The sequence below is a fragment of the Limulus polyphemus genome, unplaced genomic scaffold (assembly GCF_000517525.1).
Source record: "Limulus polyphemus unplaced genomic scaffold, Limulus_polyphemus-2.1.2 Scaffold5762, whole genome shotgun sequence".
NCBI classification, from domain to species: domain Eukaryota; kingdom Metazoa; phylum Arthropoda; class Merostomata; order Xiphosura; family Limulidae; genus Limulus; species Limulus polyphemus.
In genome coordinates this window covers 20,939-41,545 of record NW_013671372.1, presented here as the reverse complement: position 1 = coordinate 41,545, position 20,607 = coordinate 20,939, and the positions used below count along the sequence as shown (strand labels likewise).

At 34.0% G+C, this 20,607-nt stretch overlaps 1 protein-coding gene across 1 annotated transcript in view; it reads left to right on the top strand.

Moving 5' to 3' along the window:
* Window positions 1-20,289, top strand: part of LOC106472951 (cell adhesion molecule 2-like) — a 32,660-nt gene extending 12,371 nt beyond the window's left edge. The window contains exons 2-3 of the mRNA XM_022401478.1: window positions 17,977-18,115; window positions 20,105-20,289. Of these exons, the coding sequence (XP_022257186.1) occupies window positions 17,977-18,115; window positions 20,105-20,289 (324 nt within the window). The remainder of the gene's footprint in view (window positions 1-17,976; window positions 18,116-20,104) is intronic.
* Window positions 20,290-20,607: the final 318 nt, after the last annotated feature.

Below are 20,607 nucleotides of genomic sequence, written 5' to 3'. Positions count from 1 at the left end.
ATGTTTTTAAATATAAACTCAATCCAAACAAACGTTGACATTAAAATAAATATATAACAACAAATTCGTTACAGAACCTGGATTTAGATTTTTTAACTACCTGGTACAACTACGGGCTGATCACGTAGCGCGTGCGCATAAGGAACCATACATCCGAATTTGATATGAGGGCGGACTGTTATGTGACAACTCACAGTGCGTGCTCATAGTAATAGAATATTGCTACTGATATATTATTAGCTCGTGAGTAGTGTTGCAAAATGGTTATCGTTATTACCAAGGCTGTAAGTAAAATTAAGAAAAACGCGTTTAGCCAAGTTAGTGTAATTCAGTCATGTGAATTTAGATTTGCGTAAAGTGATGGCAGAAGTGAGCTATACCTTTCCAACAACGTTAGTCAGTCAGTCAGTCAGATAGTGGGATTGACAAATGTGTGGTTTTGTGAAATTTTTGTTTTTCTATACCGACTTTCTCAAATGCTTTGGTGGCTTGTTATTCTAAGTTTGGTTTATTTACTGCCAAAGAGTGTGTGTAAAGTGCTTATAAAGTTTTGTTTACATGCTATTTGCTATATATTTGATATTTTAATTTGTATTGTAAATATTGTGCATCTGGCCCATTCCTACTATATATACTACCGTACATATCATATGAATTTTATTTTTCTTCTGACAAATAAAAAGTATCTATTAGTATGCCAGAAATTGAAATCCATTTTTAGAAAGAAATGTAATATTATTTGTAATTGGGTTTAATATAAGGTTAGTATATTATAATTTGTTTATATGAATCAAAAATAATATCAAGTAAACGTACCACAACTTATCACGAGTTTGAGATCATAAATGAAGTTGGAATTCTGTATTAATAATCCACATTTTATGTACTGTTACAAAAATTGGTAAATCTAGAAAGCAGTTAAGAAATCAATGAAAACTATAAAATTCTACTGCGCTACTGATTGAATTAGATGACCTATTACATTCACGTTAAGAAACATACATAAAACAAATGTGATTAATAGTAAATCCCAATTTCGACCTTATTATAATTTCGATAAACATTATTTATTTGTACAAGTTTCCCATCACTAAACATTAAAGCTAATCCTAACGCGTGTTGAATATTAATGGTATTTTCATTTAATCTTGGTAGAAAAGTTCCATAGAGTTTATAACTTGAGTTGTTTACTTAGGTTTTAAACCATCAATTTGTGTTTCTGTACACCGAGTTCTGTAGTATTAATTATCTTTACTCCCTTTAACATAAATAAGAATCAAAAGGATGAAACACCATAAATAGTATAATTTCAGCGATGGCATCATCGTTAAAGTTCCTAATGTATTTAAAACTTGAAGAACTCGATATATTAAAAATCAGTAAGATATATTGAATTAAATGTTAACGCATTATAAAAAACGAAGCATCTACCTTTACATAATATAATGAGAATTGCGACTGGCGTTTCTACGATCAGCAAAGAAAAGAGTGAAATAACATTATTAAAAATGAAACAAAAATGTTTACCTGTGGAATTTAAAGGAAAATTAATATATGTATGGATATATGATGTTTGCTAGTTGAAACTATCCAGTGCGAATGAAGCTCTTGGAGCTATAAATCTCTCTGGGGATACCGATAGAATACTAACTGATTCTCAATACACATGTTTAGAAACTTATTCTGTCGTAGTGGGTTATTGAAATAGTAATAATGCTAGTATTTCTATGAAATGACAAATAAAATCCTGAAAAACTAAAAGAAATGGTGAAACAATAAAGAATTAAGTTATTAAAACAGTGAAAATTCAGATAATATTTACGTTTTGAATTTTAAGTAGAATAACCCTCAGGTAATTAAGAAATTAGGAATTTAGTCAGATATTAAAATAACATAAACGTCATTGACACTAATAACAGAATATTTACCAGTTTTGTCCAGAGCAACAATATAAGTGAAAATCAGTATATTTTCATTCTTTAAAGCCCATGCACGAGTATAGTTTCTCACTCCATATAGATTATCCATACTATATTATTTTGAATGAGCATTCATTCTACAATTAATGTTGGACATATAGGTTTATGACTTCTTTTGTAATAATTTTTAATTATATCATAAATTATATTGCACTTTTAATGTCAAATTCGAGTTTTTAGACTCTATAAATATAGGTCTAGATATCAAAATTACTACTCTATCACTTTTAAAAGCTGGGATACTGCTATTTATCAGTTTTGGCAGGCATCTTGGGCGCAATTTGAATATCTCAAAACCTTCATGGATGCCGAGATAGCATCCTCCGAATTCATAATCAGCATCCTCGAATTATATAGAAACTAACAACAAACATTACATAAACGCCAAAACGAGGTTCAGCCTTCTGCTGCTGGATTATAGTAAATATTTACGAAATGGGCAAATTTTGATATCAAACTGCAGCTGATCAACATTCATAGCAACAATTTTCCATATTATGCTGAAGGCCACTAAACGCCTTAATGCTATCCAATAATTCAAGACAACTATCAATATAACAAAAACTTTTCATGTCATTAGAAACATTTTAAAAGTAACAAAATAATGGCTGTCAGATGTTATTAACATTGCTACACAGTTGTATCCTACTAACCACATAATGGCTATTTAAAGTTTAGAATAGAGCATTAAATCTAGCAAAGCCAATAACATAATTTACTTATGTAGGCTAAAATTGTTATATTTACAGAATTTACAACATGTTATCATATACATTTTTGTTTAAAGACTTCATCACTATAAATTGCATTATTGATCTTTTCAATGTGACATTCAACCAGCTTTGTCCATTTTTTTAGAATTGTTGGAGATGTAACATTTGCAAGATACGCTATAAAACAGCTGATTTGTCGCACATTCACATCTGGCCGTTGAGCAAGGTAACTCTGTGCCACATCGTAGAACCTCTTCGGGCATTGCTGGTTTTTCTGTTAGCGTTGTCTTTGGTAGTAATACTTTCGAGAATTTATCTCGTAGTCAACTGCATTCATTTGTATGAGGATCTGGGGGATCTTGCTTAAGAGCTACCTTCCATATGCAGTCTGAAAATGAGCAAGTTTCACATGGTCTGCAAATGCCTTTGATGTTGTTGGCAGAGATTGTTACTTGGGACTGAATATGACATTCTTCCTAGATGTCTTCTTTAGCCACACCTCACAGAGCACATCAGACATCTGCTGGCTGTTGACCTTGCAACCATAAGATGAAGCCACAAATTCAGTGGCCTCTTTCAAAATGTTGCCATCCTGGTTGCCGAGATTTGATAGTGTGTTTTCCTTCAGAAAAGTCTTAACCACTATAGTTTTGCCGATACCCCACAAGTAGGCTGTTATATAACTTCTGGAAGGAGCGTGAGCTACCAAGAAAGGTAAAATAATCTGGGAATATTTCTTTACAGACGCTGTGTATTCGTTGCTTAGGTGCATGTAAGATTTTTTTATATAGAAGTAGACGAGAAGAACAAATACGTCAGATATGGCTATAAAACAAACAGCCTATTTACTAACAACTCTCGCTAGTTGTTGAATCATAACAACATCGGCCTCCTTGTAATTTGCTCTCATGTCCTTCCTCTCTCTGTTTCACACATCCATTACTAATTTCTTTTTTTATGATGTACTAAATTGATATGATGTTTCTTATAGAATGATTTTTTATATATAAGTACACGAGAAGAACAAATACGTCAGATATGGCTATAAAACAAACAGCCTATTTACTAACAACTCTCGCCAGTTGTTGAATCATAACAACATCGGCCTCCTTGTAATTTGCTCTCATGTCCTTCCTCTCTCTGTTTCACACATCCATCACTAATTTCTTTTTTTTTATGATATACTAGATTGATATGATGTTTCTTATAGGATGATTTTTTTTGTTCCATTGATAGTTTCTTTGAATTATAAGATAGCATTAAGGTATTTTTCCGACTACAGTATAATATGGAAAATTGGTGCTATGAATGTTGGCCGGTTTTGTCCAAGGCAACAAAATATGTGAAAATGTGTATCTTTTCTCATTTGTTATATCTCATGCATGAGTATAGCTTAATACTACATCTACGTTATGCATACTATATTATTTTGAATGACTAACTATATATTTATATTTTGTGGCTTATTTCGATTCAGGGAAAGGCATACAAACAGTTCTTCATCCTACAGATAATGTGACTTATCGGCCCAAGATTTCAACATTAGCTAATTTTGAAGCTAAAATATCATTTTAGTTATATTCTAAACATGATTACACTTTTAGTGTCACGTTAGAGTCCTTAGACTATATAAACCTAGGTCTAGACGTGAAAACCGCTACTCTGTCAATTTTAGAAACTGATAAATTGCAATTTTGGACGCCATCTTGAATATATCAAATCCTCAGAAATGTCATGGTATGTAAAAGTCATCAAGAAACATTAAACATATACCACAAGAAGGTTCGCGTCAAAATTAGGGTTTTGCAAGTAGACTAGTATTATTTAAAGGCGAAAATATTACGGTATTTGTTAAGTTGGAATATATAATTAATAATTATTGATTAAAAATCGCGATTTAAAAAGGCTTAACAAGTAGAGGAACTGGTACTTCAAACTCAGAAGTTGATTTCTAAAGAGAATAATTTATTGCTTTCATTGTTATTTTGCATTATTTTTCTTACTTTGTACAGTATTCGTATGTAAAATTGCTCAGAAGTATAATATCTTTAAAAATACTGTTATTTTCGTTTAGATAAAAACTGAAAAGGTGTCATTAATATGTATGAAAGGAATTTTAAGATTTCGATTTTGGTATGCTATGACCTGGTGGTTAGGGCGGTCGACTCCGCAATCGTGGGTTTATTTATATCCCTTCATCAAACATGTTGGACATTTCAGACGTGAGGGCGTTATAAAGTGACGGTCAATCCACTTTTCATTGCTAAAGAGTAGCCCAAGAGTTGGAAGTTGGCGATGTTGCCTCGCTTACTTTCCTCTAATTTATCATTAGGTACCGCTAGCGCAGATAGCCCTTAGTAGCTTTGAGCGATATTCAACAAAAATATAAACATTTAATTTTTTATTTATTTTAATTGATTCTCTTTTACATAATGTTTTCCCACAAGTTGTCAGGAATATGTTTCGTTTTGCAAGGTAAATATACTTAGTATAATTATAACACCTAAGCAGGCGATGTGTAAAAGCTCTCAAATCGAGTACAAAATGTAATGAAATATCAAGTTTTTTTTATATTTATTCATAATTTTGTGCAAGGATACATAAGAACTATATGTCCTTAAGTTTGAAATGATATACTACAATGAAATCAGCTAGTCAACTGCAACTACGACCAATTTTGTACTTGACCGCCTTTCTTATAGTGTACCCATGGCAACGAATCGCAAACCAAGAATATTTCAATTCACAGTTCGAGTACGCTAACCAGTAGGCCAAAACATATCAAATTGTACAAGAGGTCTTGTTTCAAACATTTTAGTAGGTCACCTATTTTATATTGCACGTAGTCGAAAATATATTTTATATATGTCGTTTTCAGTTCTTATAGGCTTTACATGAAACGTTTGTAATATAATATGCCAACACTACACTTTGTGTGTTTCAAGTTACTACCAAAGATACTTTTTCGATCATTTTGCAGGATGTAAGATATTTCACCACATTGAGAAAGTATAAAATGATTTTATGCTTTGTCATCTTAGGCACTTTATATTATGATGTTTGACACATAGTGTTGTATGCAAAGAATATTTCAGACACACTTTGAGCTGTAACTGGAGCAGTAGAGTCAGTGATGTGATATTCACAACGATGAATTAACTACTGAATTTACTTCATTGTTTTACTGCCTCAATCTCTTATGTAGAATAATCTCATCTTTACGTAGAAGTTTTCATCGCTTTCTCTCGCAAGAATTTTAAATTAACATTTACTGAGTGCGTGATCATGTATATTCTATTTAGTATTAATTTGCACGTCCTTTAATTCGTAATTCTAGCCTTCTAGTGGTTGGTCCAATACACAAAAAACACATATGTGTCTAGACATTTAAATTAGTGTGCAACATTAGATGTTTATAAATGTGATAAGTTTGTCGACCTGAAAAATATTTTCAGATCTAAAGACAACTATTAAATCAATATGTTGATATGCTCCATGTAAAAAATCTTTAGCAATTGGTTGTTTCCATTTAATATATGTTTACAAGTATATGCAATATTATTGATAACGGTTATTTAAGAATGTTTCGTTGTAACTGTTTAGGATTTTTTGACTTAACCAGTTAATCGTGTATGATTTTATGAGCCATATTATTTGGAAAGCCAGTTTGTTAAAAAAATATCTTTCAAACTCGTGATGAAAATATTAATTAGTGATTTTAAGTATCCCCCCAATGGCACAGCGGTGTGTCTGCGGACTTACAATGCTAGAAACCGGGGTTCGTTACATGTGGTGGGCAGAGCACAGATAGTCTTTTGTGTAGCTTTGTGCTTAACTACAACCAAAGCTTTTAAATAGATATGATGAATTAATATTTTACTGAATTCAATTTTAAATAATAGTGGAACAAAGTTGGCAAGATTAAGAAGTAAACTCAGCAGTTGATTACATATTCCGAATATGTTTATATATATAATAGCCGTTTATATTTGTTACATTAATTTAATGTACAGCACGAAAGACCACGTGAGAAGAATAATTTCTTTAGTGCCACTTTTGAATCTATAGCAGATTTGTAAATATTAACTACATAAGGGAATTGGCAGCATCTTTAAAAAATCAAGTCAAGCTGCTCTCTGGATGTTTAGTATTTTAGGTCTTTCTTGCTATTATGGGAAATATCGAGTTCATTGTAACTGGAAGATTTCTTTCATATAGGTGGCTATCAGGGATCTAGATCTACTAGATCTAAGTGGTGACTATACAAATTTGTATAGTCACCACTTAGATCTAGTAGATCTAGATCCCTTTGTATAGTCACCACGCTACTAGTAGATCTAGATCCCGGGATCTAGATCTACTAGATCTAAGTGGTGACTATACAAATAAGTACACGTGAAAGGTGTTAAAGGAACTGTATCTAGTTTTTGTTTTTTCTAACAGACCCGTTCTTTTGTAGACAGAAATAAAGACATGGTGAGTGAAACATGCTTTACAGTGAATGACTATTTCTTAGGACTTTAGTTTGTTTTTATTTAGTTTTTTCTGTGCCAGCGGTATAATATTGTCCGTTAAATTAAACCTTTAAATATCGCGTAATTTCAGACTTTATTAAAGAAATATAATTAGGCTTATGTTTTAATATTCAGATTTACTAATCGAGATAATATCAACTCTTTTAAAAGTGTTTACGTGTAAACTTAAAAAAAAAAACGCCTATCCAGTTTATATATTACAAACATATTTTTATATATGGACAAAGAAGAAAACCTTTATTTTGTCATGAATAGATTACTGCTATAATATCACATTTAAATACTATCAGTTTGTTTGGATGTGAGATAGCAATGAAAATAAGGGAATAGTAGTATCAGATTATTTCTAAATTGAAGCAGCTTCTTCTCACACAAGTTAAATGTATTCAAATATTTTACAAGACTTTCACATAGAAATAAGGACGGATACTTTAAAGGCTTAATTCCTTTTTACTTTGTAATTACATTTGATGTGCAACACTTACAAAAGCTATATCGACTGAAAAACTTCTGAAGACCTATTCATTTTGTTTTAAGAATTGCTATACACGTATGGACAGAACATAGTTAGTCCACTACGTAGCTTTTTGTTTAACAACAACCAAAATAAATTTAAAAATTGTTACAACGTTAGCGATTAAGCTTCACATAATTTCAGTATTCAAATTACGAGGTTAGACTTATCTTCTACATCAAGCTCGATGCATATTGCACTTTCTGGTTTCTGTCGTTTAATACTGCTGGAATATTTAAGTCAAGGTTCATTTAGAATGCAAACATGAACATTAGTTACACGTAGACAAACTAGACCACAATAATCATATGATTATGCTGTTATTTAACAGACTCTTATGATAATGTCTTCACTTTAGCCTGCAAAAATTAGTTGCTCTTATAGGCATACATAAATCTGTTTAAACCATTGTCGGTTTTCTCGACTACAGATGAGGAGCTCGTTATTTTATTCGATTATACATTTTTGTGAACATCAGTGGATCTGATCGACGTTTAATAACACGATTTATCGTGCAAGCCTTTATTAAACGAATTTGTTAAACAGTTTATTTCTCATAAGAAAATAGAAACTTCAACAGATTTTTGATTAGAAATCACTGAATGAAATGTAATTTGTTATAAAATAAATAAGGCTGAATTATATTTTTGTAAACAAAATTACTATTTTATTTTCTATTTATTTAAGTGTAAATATAGTCTAAAACATTTTATTTGATGCAGAATCAGAGTCATGGAAAATGAAAGACTTCTGAAAGAGAAATATTTTTTACTGTTAAAATCTTTAACTGACGTGTAAATAAATTTTGTCAACAAAATCAAGGGTTTCGACAATGATGATTTGGCACTTTCATAGTAAGAACTAATAGATGTGCTAGAGCATTGTGTTTCATAAGACAAAAGCATTTGCAAGTCAGCTCGTTAAATACATCACTTAACAATCCCTAACGCATAGGTTTTTTATCGCTAATTTTGATTTGTTCAATAATAAAAATACCCAGATGTAATTTTATCGCAATCTCTATGAAACTGTAAATAATTTAATGTTAACCACCCAGAGAGGGTCATAGTCTTCAATACGATATGTTTATGGATAGAAGTTAAGACATATATATAGCTAACTCGATAAGTAGCTTATTTTAATGGCCTATTAATTGCGCTAAGAAAGAGGCTTACGAGGTTATAACACGAACTTTGCTGTTTAGTGGATTGTGATCTGTTAATTTTGATTAAATCCACTCCGAGACCTGTGAATGAACCAGCCGGAAAAACGCTCTAAGTACAAAATATATTGATAAAAATAAAACTCATAAAAGTATAGACGTGCTACAAAATTACCACTGACGCCATAGCAACGACACATCAAATGACGCCATCGAAGGTAAATACGTTATTACTATGATTACTATATCATTTCAAGGTGTTAATCATTCATATGATTAGCAATACCTGTGGTGAAAACAGAAACTTCAACAAATGTTATAGCATCAGCAGTAAGACTGAAATACTTCAAATTCTCAAATAACTTAGTTGTTTTTCGCTAGGTGCACATTTAAAAAAGGATTGTAAACATAAAGTTACAAGGAGATGATAAGTAGCTTCATCACTTTTTCAGACAAACAAAAATATATAAAAACGTTTTAAACGATAAGAATTAGAAAACATTTTTTATTACTTATCCATGAATTTTTACTTAAACTTTATAGAATTACATATCTGCTTAGTTGTACTAATAATTTGTTTTATAAAAAATGAAAATTCTTGTTTAACTTATAATTCATACCCAACTTTTTAAATAAAATACACAAAAGCAATATTCATAGCTTATCATTAGCTTCAAAGCCGTACGTTACGAAGTGTCAATGTTGTTTTGACTCTTAACTGACATAACTGAAACATACCTCACATACGTTTATTTTACGTTACTAATATGGCTTTATTGCTTGTTTAAGACTTTTGCATCATGTAATTTCCTTGATTAAAAATTCTCATGAAAAGAAATCTTGTTTACAAGTATATTTCTAACCATAGGATAACTTCAGCATAACATAATTAAATATTACCCACGAATAAGTAAGACTACGGTAACATTAATTGGGTTTGAAAATGACATTTTCTCATTTCTTATAAGCGTGTAGAGTTGAAAGAGCTGTTCTTTTCTTGAATTTGTTGATGAAATAGTTGGTTGGTTGGTGTTTTTGGGCGCAAAGCAACTAGGTTATCTGCGCCAAACAACCGGTAAAAACAGTAAAAGTAAATTGTAGTAAAATGTAAACATAAAGTGAGTTAAAACCAAAATATATCCAAAGAACAAATAAGAAATAAAATAAAATTAAAAAGATCAATTGTTCGTAAAAAAATTAATTTTCAATCAAGTTGGACAGTGTTACCATCGCCAATGACACTGTCCAACGCCAGGGGTAAACCCTTACAGAACACGAGTCGAAAATGGTGCCGCCGCTCACGGTCGTAACGACGGCACGATAGTAAAATGTGGGCTGTTGTGACTTGAGTGTCACAAAGGCTACACATCGGTGGGTCAATAACAGATAAAAGAAAACGATGAGTTAAAAAACTGTGACCAATGTGTAGCCTTGCCAGTACAACTTCCTCCTTCCGATCCTTACGGAAACAAGACGGCCAAACAGCAACAGAAGGTTTGATCTGGAACAGTTTGTTATGACGTTACTCACTCCAAGTCGACTGCCGCCCCCCAGTAGCACAGCGGTATGTCTGAGGACTTATAACGCTAGAAACCGGGTTTCGATACCCGCGGTAGGCAGAGCACAGATAGCCCATTGTGTAGCTTTGTGCTTAACTTCAAAGAAACAAACAAACCAAGTCGACTGCCAACTGGCGCGAAGCCGCACCTTGAGATGGAACAGGCACGACCGTAAAGGCACCAGAGCAGACGGACTTAGCTAAGGTGTGAGCGAGCTCGTTCCCGTAAATACCTAAGTGGCCAGGTATCCAGAAAATCTGGATGGAAACGGAAGATAGAGAAACATGGGCCAGTCGTTGTTGAATATCAACGAGAACAGGGTGAGAACTAACGTTAAGCAATTCCAGGACTAGTAGAGAGCTAAGAGACCCAGTGTAAATAGTACAATCACTGTATTGCATAAATAGCATATAACGCAGCAGTGAATACAGAAACTGTAGAGGGGATCCTGCGAGTAACTACCGAGCCATAGCAAACCATAGCAGAGCCTGTAGAGTCACCCGATTTCGAACCATCTGTGTAAATAGGAAGAGAAGAATGGCTCGAAAGATGTTCAGCATAAAGATGGTACTTCCAATCGGGAGTATCCACCTTCCTTAGATGACTCAAGGAAAGGTCACAGGCAGAGATGGTAATAAGCCATGGCAGAATGTGCTGATCATTCGAGACAACAATTTCATCCAATGCCAGACCCAATTCAGCCATTTGTGTCCGGATACGAAGGCCAAAGGGAAGAATTGTAGACCATCTCTTCTGAAAGAGCAAGGTCCACTGAGGAAGAAAAACAATCCTAGGTTGGATGCTGTGGTCAGGATCGAAGCTTGGTAGCATATTACAGAGAAAGTTGCAAACGACGGAGGTGAAGAGGAGTTCGTGGGACTCAATGTACAAACTCTGGACTGGAGAAGTGCAAAAAAGCTCTGGTGCAGAGCCGAAGCCCCATATCATTAATGGGGTCCAGCATCTTCAAGGCCAAGGTCCTGGTAGAATTATAGACCAAAGACCCATAGTCCAGTTTAGATCAAATCCAGGAACAATAGATCCTGAGCATAGCACATCGATCTGCTCCCCAAGAGGTGGAGGAGAGGAACATGAAGGATGTTCAGAGCCCTGTACACTTGACACGTAGCTGCTTGGTGTGAGGAATGAAGGTAAGCTTACTATCAAAGGTATGCCCCAAGAACTTTGCCTCAGAGACCACACGAATAACAACATTGCTGAGATAGAGCTCGGGATCAGGATGACAGGAAAAATGCATGCAAATAGTTTTGGAAAAATGAAATGTAAAACCGTTTACAGTTTTCCATGTCAACAAGCGATTAAGGGCAGTATGAAGCTGCTGCTCAATAAACCTCATGTTCGATGACTGACACAAAATGTGGAAATCGTTGACATAGAGCCCATTTGCAATAGTTGGAGGAATGTGAGTAGTGATAGAATTAATTTTGACACTCAAGACACAGCCCTGAGGGACTCCAAGTTCCTGCAGAAAGGAACGGGAAAGAGTTGAACCCACACAGACTTGGAATCGCTTGTCCAGTAAAAAGTTCTGAATAAAAATGGTTAAATGTCCATGCAACCCATAGGAGTGGATATCCTGCAAAATGCCATACCTCCATGTTGTGTCATAAGCCTTCTCAAGATAAAAAACATGGAAACAAGATGTTTTCTATTGAGAGAGGCTTCCATGATCGACGTTTCAAGTCGAACCAGATGGTATATGGTAGAGCACTGTCGATGGAACCCACACTGATTGAGCAAGAGGAGCATGTTCTATTCGAGGAACCAAACAAAACGAGCATTAACCATCTTCTCTAAGACCTTACAAAGACAACTAGTCAAAGCAATGGGATGATAATTAGAAGGAATCTTAGGATCCTTCCCAGGTTTAGGGAAAGGGAGGACAATAGCCTGGCGCCAAGAATAAGAAAAAACATGCTTTTTCCAGATCCGGGTAAAAATAACCAGAAGAATAGCAAGAGAGGCCGCAGAGAGATGGCACAGCATCTCATAATGAACATCATCAGGTCTCACCAATGTACTACCAGACTGATGAAGAGCAAGTTTGAGTTCCATCAATGTAAAGGAGAGCTTATAGTCGTAGAGACAATCGGTCCAAAAGGAAAGAGGTGATCGCTCTGCCTGAGACTTGGTGGCCAAGAAGGAAGGGGAAGAAACAGAAGTGATAGATGCACGAGAAAAGCTAACGCCGAGAGCATCAGCAATGCTCTAGACACCAGCAACTTCCTGGCCATTGGAGAGCAAGATGGAATGACTTTCTGAATCTTGTTTCATATGGTTTTGGAACTGGTGGTAGAAAAGATGTTAGTAGTGAACTTAATCCAAGACTCCTTTTGGCTTTGACGTCGAACCTGCCGAGCATGGGCACAGACCCGCTGATAAACTATGTGGTTAGAAAGAGAGGGATGACGTCAGAAGGTATCCCAGGCCTGTTCTTTATCCTTCAATGCCTCTTGGCAGGCATGACTCCACCATGGACGAGGATACTGTGGAAAACGTGTCGAGTGAGCAGCTGCCTAGACGATATAGTCAGTCACTGCAACCACACAGTTGTCTATTCAAGACAGACAGACAACGGTGGGATCAAGTTCAGAAAGAGAGGTGAAAGAGGGCCAGTCAGTCTGGTCCAGCTTCCACCACAGCACTCAGGTCGGGTGGCTTCGACCATGGCCAACCTCCCATAAAATGATAGGAAAATGATCAGTGCCCCGTGGTGGGTCACTGTCAATGCCCAAGAAAAGTGATTGGGAGCAGATTGAAACATCAATGGCAGCGAAAGACTGACTATGTGCATGAAAATAAGTATAAGATCCAGTATTGAAGTGAGAAAAGTTGTGATCCGAGAGCATACAGAATGACCCCTCCTATCAATATAAGCACCACTCCAGAGGGGGTTGTGTCCATTAAAGTCTCCCAAGATTAAAAAGGGAGATGGCAACTAGTCAACAAAAGCATCAAGATCCGATTGATCATAAGTCTCCCCAGGAGACAGCTAGAGAGAACAAACAGTGATGGTACGATCCAAGCAAACGCAAATGGCTATGGCCTCCAAGAGTGTATAGAGGAACACAGATAAAGAGGCCACATGCTGGTCGACCAGCAGTGCCACCTCTACATGCACTCGTCCATCACACAACCCTTTATTCTCGTACAAAGAAAACTGCCAAAAGGTGACTGTATCGGCAGGTTTCAGAAATGTTTCCTGTAAGGAAAGACAGGTCCACTGTATCAGAGTAGCCATTTTTATGTAGGTGGAGGAGAACAGGGTGGGGAACTCTTTGGTTTACGACCACGCAGTTTTTTTTTACTAGAAGAAGGTCGATCGACCTCCATGAATCCTGTCCTTGAACAAGTGGGCAGATCTTTGTCATCAGACTTGGAATCCAATGTCTGAGGACGTGATCAAATGATCGTTCTGCATCTTGGGGCTAAAGAAGGACCTGAGCAGACACCGGAGGCTGGTGCCTGAGGAGGTGGACCCATGCAGTCACTGGAAGGAATGGTGGGGAAAGAGATTGGAGTAGACACAGACTGGTCAACTCTGTTATCCATGGAGGGCAGAAGAACCCTCACATGATGTGAAAAAGACTCAGATGGAGGCATGGAAAGGTCTGTCTTCACTCTCACCATAGCAGTGGAGCATAGTGCAGTGGCATATGTCCGAGATGGAGTAGAGAACAATAGCTTCCGAACCTCAGGGTAAGAAATGTTGTTAACAGCAAGAAATATGAAATGATTCCTTCGGAAAACTTTTACAAGTTTGTGTCATTCCAACATATAGTGTAAATTTGCCAATATATTTGCTTCAGAATAAATAATTTTCAAAACTATGAATAAAAGACGTAAGCCCATAAAAAAGTTCCCTCTGTATCCTTCGACTAATCAATTGGTATTATTAAAATGTATTCCAAATAAACATTAATTATAGTTTGTTTGTAGTTATGCACAAAGCTACACAATGGGCTATCTGTGCTCTGCCCACCACGGGTATCAAAACCCGGTTTCTAATGTTGTAAGTCCGCAGACATACCGCTGTGCCACTGGGGGCAGCATTAATTATAACAACCTACAATGTAAAACACAAAAACAGTAAAACTAGAGAATTATCTCTCTATTTCATTATCTCTCGGGGTGGATTCCTGTACGTGGTGAGGGTACCTCCCAGGGAAGGTTCTGTATTTTCAGTTACCTTCTCTGGGATCTAAAAATCCACACACACGTTTGCCGTGAGTGGCGACCCGTGAAGGGGAGGAGAGGATCCTGGTGGTTGAGTGGTGTTTGGGGCACTGCAACACACCACTTTGGCCTTGAATTCCTGTAGACTTGTGGCCTTATTGTTGAACCATTGAAAACGAAATGTTGGATTACAAACTACTAGTAACCCAAGATTAGTTTTAGAGCTATCTACTGCAATAACATTTTTTTTTATTTGACATTTTGCTCCTATAGAACATTACGAGAAAATTGTGATTTTTGCTTTCGTAATAGAAGGTACACATATTATAACTGAAGAAACCACATTTTTCACTATTTATTGAATAATAAATTGTCGATTGTATAAATCACATCTTAAGCTTTACTTGTATCTCTGGGAATGATTTTACAGTAGAATAACTTCATAGATGTGGGGAATGAAGAAGTCTGTGGTACTTTGAACATCATGTCTGCGTGTCAGTGAGTCCGAATTCAAGGAGATTAAGGGAGGTTTTAACGGCATTCATTATTCAAGCTAGAACTAATAAAAATTACCCCGATAAAAAGCTCGATTTGTTAATCTAAAAAAAATACAATTTACTACCAAAAAATTCACCTCTCGATAGTGTTCGGCCACGAAATATGTATCTCTGATTCGCAGACTAGGTATTAAATCTTCCTAAATACTAATGCAGACACTTGAGAAATATTTGAATAAAAATATTTTAAACTGTAGATATGTTTACGTATTTTCCACAACGACTTTATTATTTTATATTAATGTGAAGAATTAATATTAACGTCTTCATTTGTTACAAAAATATTTTATGCAAACATACGTAAACATGCGCATATCCATCTACAACTTTGAACTGAGGGAAGCAAGCAAGCAAGTCAACATTACCTGATATGTGCTCTTTTTCAGCTACTCTGATCGAACAATAGGAATTAACGGTCACTTTTATGGCACAACGGAATGCACACTTTATTTTCTAGTCCGGACAAGCTAAACATGAGTCACGCCTTGCTTCAATATAAATATATCATTTGTTTTTGCGCGTAATCTACCTCATTTTTCACTAATTACCCTAAGCTTAGTTGAGCAGACATTGTAACTGTACGCTACTCTTTGTCCTCTAGTAATTACTAAATTACATTTGCCTAACAAATTACAACTTTTAACTTAGTCTTACATTACAATTAGTAAGGGATTGAATGTGCAACCTAGAAATTATTTTCTGAAAGTGGCTTTTGAGACCATTGGTTAAAAAGTTGAAAATAAATTTATAAATCATACAAGTAATCTCAGGTAGAGAAGGAATTAACGAGTAGAATGCTTTAAAGAATGGATCGAAAACCCATTAAACAGATGAACAGTCCATGATATGTTAATATAACTAATATGTTGGTGAAAAAGAGCTCTAGAAAGACAATATACATAAACTGTAATTGAGCTGCTGTTTTTCCTAGATTTATCCCTAACCTGGGTTATTGAATAGGAGTTAACTTGTCCCAAACCAGATAAATAATTCAGTGATAGGTTGCGACTCCACGAACAAATTGGATTTCATAATTTATTTCACACACACACACAAAGATTACAACAAATTACGATTTTGATCGTACTAAAACATATTCTTTTTCGTAGAGCACACCTCTTGAAAAACATGAAGAATATTATAATGTTATTTAATTGTTAAGTGCATTATCGCAAACAGCGAGAGTACCCATCTGATGAAACAATACAATATAAGTAAGAACGTAAGAGTAGTATATTAAAATCAGAAGTTAATGTCAATATACTAATACAGGTTACTTGTGGTGAGTAAAGGACATTACAGGCGGCCTACACATCAGACACATTATGGATAGAAGAGACGTAATCTAGAACAACACATGATAAGATCTCTAGAAAATGGAAAGAGTCCTATGGCAAGGCTTAAACATCGCAATATAAAATAATACATATATATATATATATAACTGAAAGTACCATAATGAAAGACTAGTTAAATGATTAGAGTAAAACACATTAAAATTGAATTATAATGTCAAAGAGATCCATGATATCTTAAAAGTCTATTAAAATGTGAAATAACGTTATGAAAATGTGCTTTTATATACAAAAATGCACACTTTAAAATATTTCTAAAACGTTTAAATTGTTAAATACGGGAAGAATCACTGGTAAAGTGTTCTTCCATAAAAAAGTAGAGACATCTTTTAGATAAGTAAAAGGTCTGTTGTATTATATTCTTAAGCTTACTTTATCCTATCAAATAGGTGAAAGCCATATTACAGGGATCAAAGAATAATCGTAAAAAAAAGTGACACTTCTGAGAATTTGGAGTAAACTAAAGATGACGTGTCAGGATCTATTGGGAATCTAAAAGGATTGGACAAAAATTAAAAATAAAACGCTGGAAAGATAAAATAAAGTAACTAAACCATAAGGTATTACGAAAACAAGTAGAATTTGCTCCTGAAATTAGAAGCGCATTGTATAATTCTCAGTATATTCTTACACAACAGATATCTATTAATTTGTATATGATAATTATGATATTTTAACTTAACTGCCATCATTCTGCTAACAGCAACTTCTACTATGAAATATCTTTCCAGAAGTCAACAATGTTTCATAATTCATTATAAGTATACTCATTATTAACTATAGTATTTTATCTTAGCCTAGGACAACCAACTAAAAGCATTACAATCTTCCAGGCTCTAGCTACTTTGGTAGTTAAATTATTGAGCAAACAGAAAAGTATTATAGAACGAGATTTTTCTAGAACTGTATGAAAAGCACACACTAAAGATATTTCTCAGCTATCAACCAATCTGTTGAATTTAACAAATTATACAATCATAATATATTTAATTTGCAGTGTTTTACAATAAGTTATTAATTTCAGACTAGTTTCGTTGCGAATTAAACTCATCGTCAATTGTTTGTTTCTTGTTAAGCACTAAGATACACAATAGACTACCTATTTTGTGCCTATCCTCGAGATATCGCTGTGATACAGTATTTTTTGTGTGTTTGTTTGTAATTAAGCACAAAGCTACATGACGGGGTATCTGTGCTCTGCCCACCAGCTACAATATTACATTCTTCTTAAATGCAATTACTTGAAAAACATTGATATGTATTTTTTCAAAATAACTAATTATATTCATTTTTAAAGCCTGATAAGTATATTTTTATATTTATTATTATTTTAAAGCTAGAATGTTTTTATTATTATGTAAGATGAAAATAATATATATAAAAATAACTATTATTAATGTTTCAGAAAGGGAAGTCGTCGTTCGGACACGTGTTTCTCTATACTACAGATTTAGAATCGGAAGGAAATTACTCTTGTGAAGTCTCGTCAGAAGCACCTTTATTCGATATAAAGAAATCTTCCAACAGTTTTTTGCAAGTGAATGGTAAGCAAGTCCATTAAGACACAATAAATTATTTCCATATGATGTTTATGTTATATAAATGTTACAAACATATACATTTGTCAGATCAAGTCAAATTAGCTTTTAGAATTTGTAGAAAAGCTGTATAAAACTATGTTTTCTTAATAGAGTAAATTACAGTTTTTACTCTCAATGTTTTTCACTTAAATAACAAAGCACGTAAATGAACGTTACAAGTTATAACTTTTTCATTTGTTATGTGTAAATGGTTGGCGTAATATAGCATGTTTCGGATTAAAGCACTTACTAGGCAATATAACTGTACGGTTTGGTGTTTGTATAAGCATCTTCTACATTTGTAAGTTTCTGATAAGAAAGTTTTATTGCTTGTTCGTCATCCAAGGTCCCTGAGCTGAACATTGTGCACATATATTACTAACAAATCGACAAATCGGGATTTAGTGATTGTCGTTGGAAGAATTTTTTTATCTATGGTTAAAATTAATTGATTTTTTTTAAAAAATCTGTGTGATTTCCTTTTACATTTTCATGCTATAAATAATAAAAAAGCATCTTATAATTGTAAAATGATGTATGGACGGCAGTACCAAAAATAATGAAAACAAAAATATAGGGATGATACAGCTATACAACGACTATACACGGCTTTCAATAGTTAAATTTAATGTGACACTGTAAAATGCTGAAGTACAAAATGGTTACGAGGTCGGTCAATTCGACCTACCTCGTAGCGAGGGTTTGTAATAGTCTATATTAATCAAGACATGTTTTAACTCAACTTGGTTTTCTTTGTACATAAGACCTAGGTTCTTAATTACACTACATTGATATTATTATTATATTATGACCATAATATTATGATAAACAAATTGCATACCAACAGTTAGGAATATATAACTTCTAACTGCAATAATATTAAAGCCAAGTATGCATTTTACAGTGTAACATTAAATCTTAATATTGAAAGTCATGTAGGGATGATCTACGTACAACTGTATCATCCCTATATTCTCATTTGCATTATTTATGGCACTGCCATCCCTACATCATTTTACATTTACATGTTTTTATTACTTATTTTGTGTCGTTTCCACCCCACCCCTTGACTGAAAGTTAGTGTATTCTATGAATGTGTGTAATAAAACTTAATATTATGTGTATTGATTTTTTATACTTTTTTTAAAGTAGCTGTAGAGTTATCTCAAGTGAAACAACAAGAAGAAAGATGAACAATTTGGTGGGTTTGTCACTTTATGGTTTGGTATCTTAGCGATGGTTTCTTGCTTTGTTTCTGGGCTTGTTGGGTAGAGAAACAAATGAAAGTGAGTAACAATCATCTTTTAAAGTAAAAGTCTGTCACTGTTGATTTTTAGCGTGCATATTTGTATTACACCTATTGAATACCTGATCTCTACATTAAAAACAATTACGGCGTATATATATCTTGTATTCTATAATACTGATTGTTATATCTACAATCAGTATTGCCAAATCTCGCAAGAAAATTAAGCAGCACTGACTCTCAAAACTGCTCTTTTACGTCTTATTCTCAGACGTGCTACTTGCACGGCTTAATTGGAATATAGACTGTGTCAAGAAGGCTGGCTTCATTTGAATATAAAATGTGTCAAGTGGGCGGGCCAGAAAGTTCACAGTTGTGGGCTTGTTTGTTTAATTGAACAAGAATGTGGATAGAATGATTCTAAAATTGTAATGAAGTATAGCCTATTCTTTGATCCAGTCAATCACCGAAATCACCCCTACATTTTACTGTGTGTTGAAGTCAACTATTTCAAAAAAGCCCAAATAAGCGATCTCATAATAAAACAAGCTCTCAAAAAAATTAAAGTGACTTTAAAAAGCAAACCCAATTCCGCATATTATAAGTGAACTTGGCAACATTGTTTACAATTATATTATAGAAGGTATTATAGAGTTTATTAAAATATTCATATGTGCTTAACAGTAGGTTTAATTCTCCTACTACAGTTCCACCCAAGGATAATCCTATCATAACAGGAATTCGCTTCCAATATGCAACAGGAGAGAATATTACGGGGACATGTACATCTGCAAGATCCAAACCACCATCGATATTAAAGTGGTATATTAACGACAGAGAGGTAATTGATATATCTTCTTGTGTTTCTTTCAGTATTGGAATAATAAAATAATCGTCATGTTTTCCAAACATCTAATTCTGATATATAGGATACTCAAGCTTTATTTGATATTTTTCTTCAAATCCTCTACATTGTTAAAATTATATTTGAAACTGTGACGAACACAAAAAGTATATCTAAATTTATTAGAAGTAGAGCAATATATCTGAGTATAATTAGTTTTTACAACTGTACTACACGTATTTTACGAAACATGAGATCCATAAATGAGCTCGATTATTTTAATACTTTGATTGAAAAGTTGAAGCTTAATGACAGCTGTTTTATCTTTCTATAAACTTGAAATGTTTAATTACGAGAAATTATTGG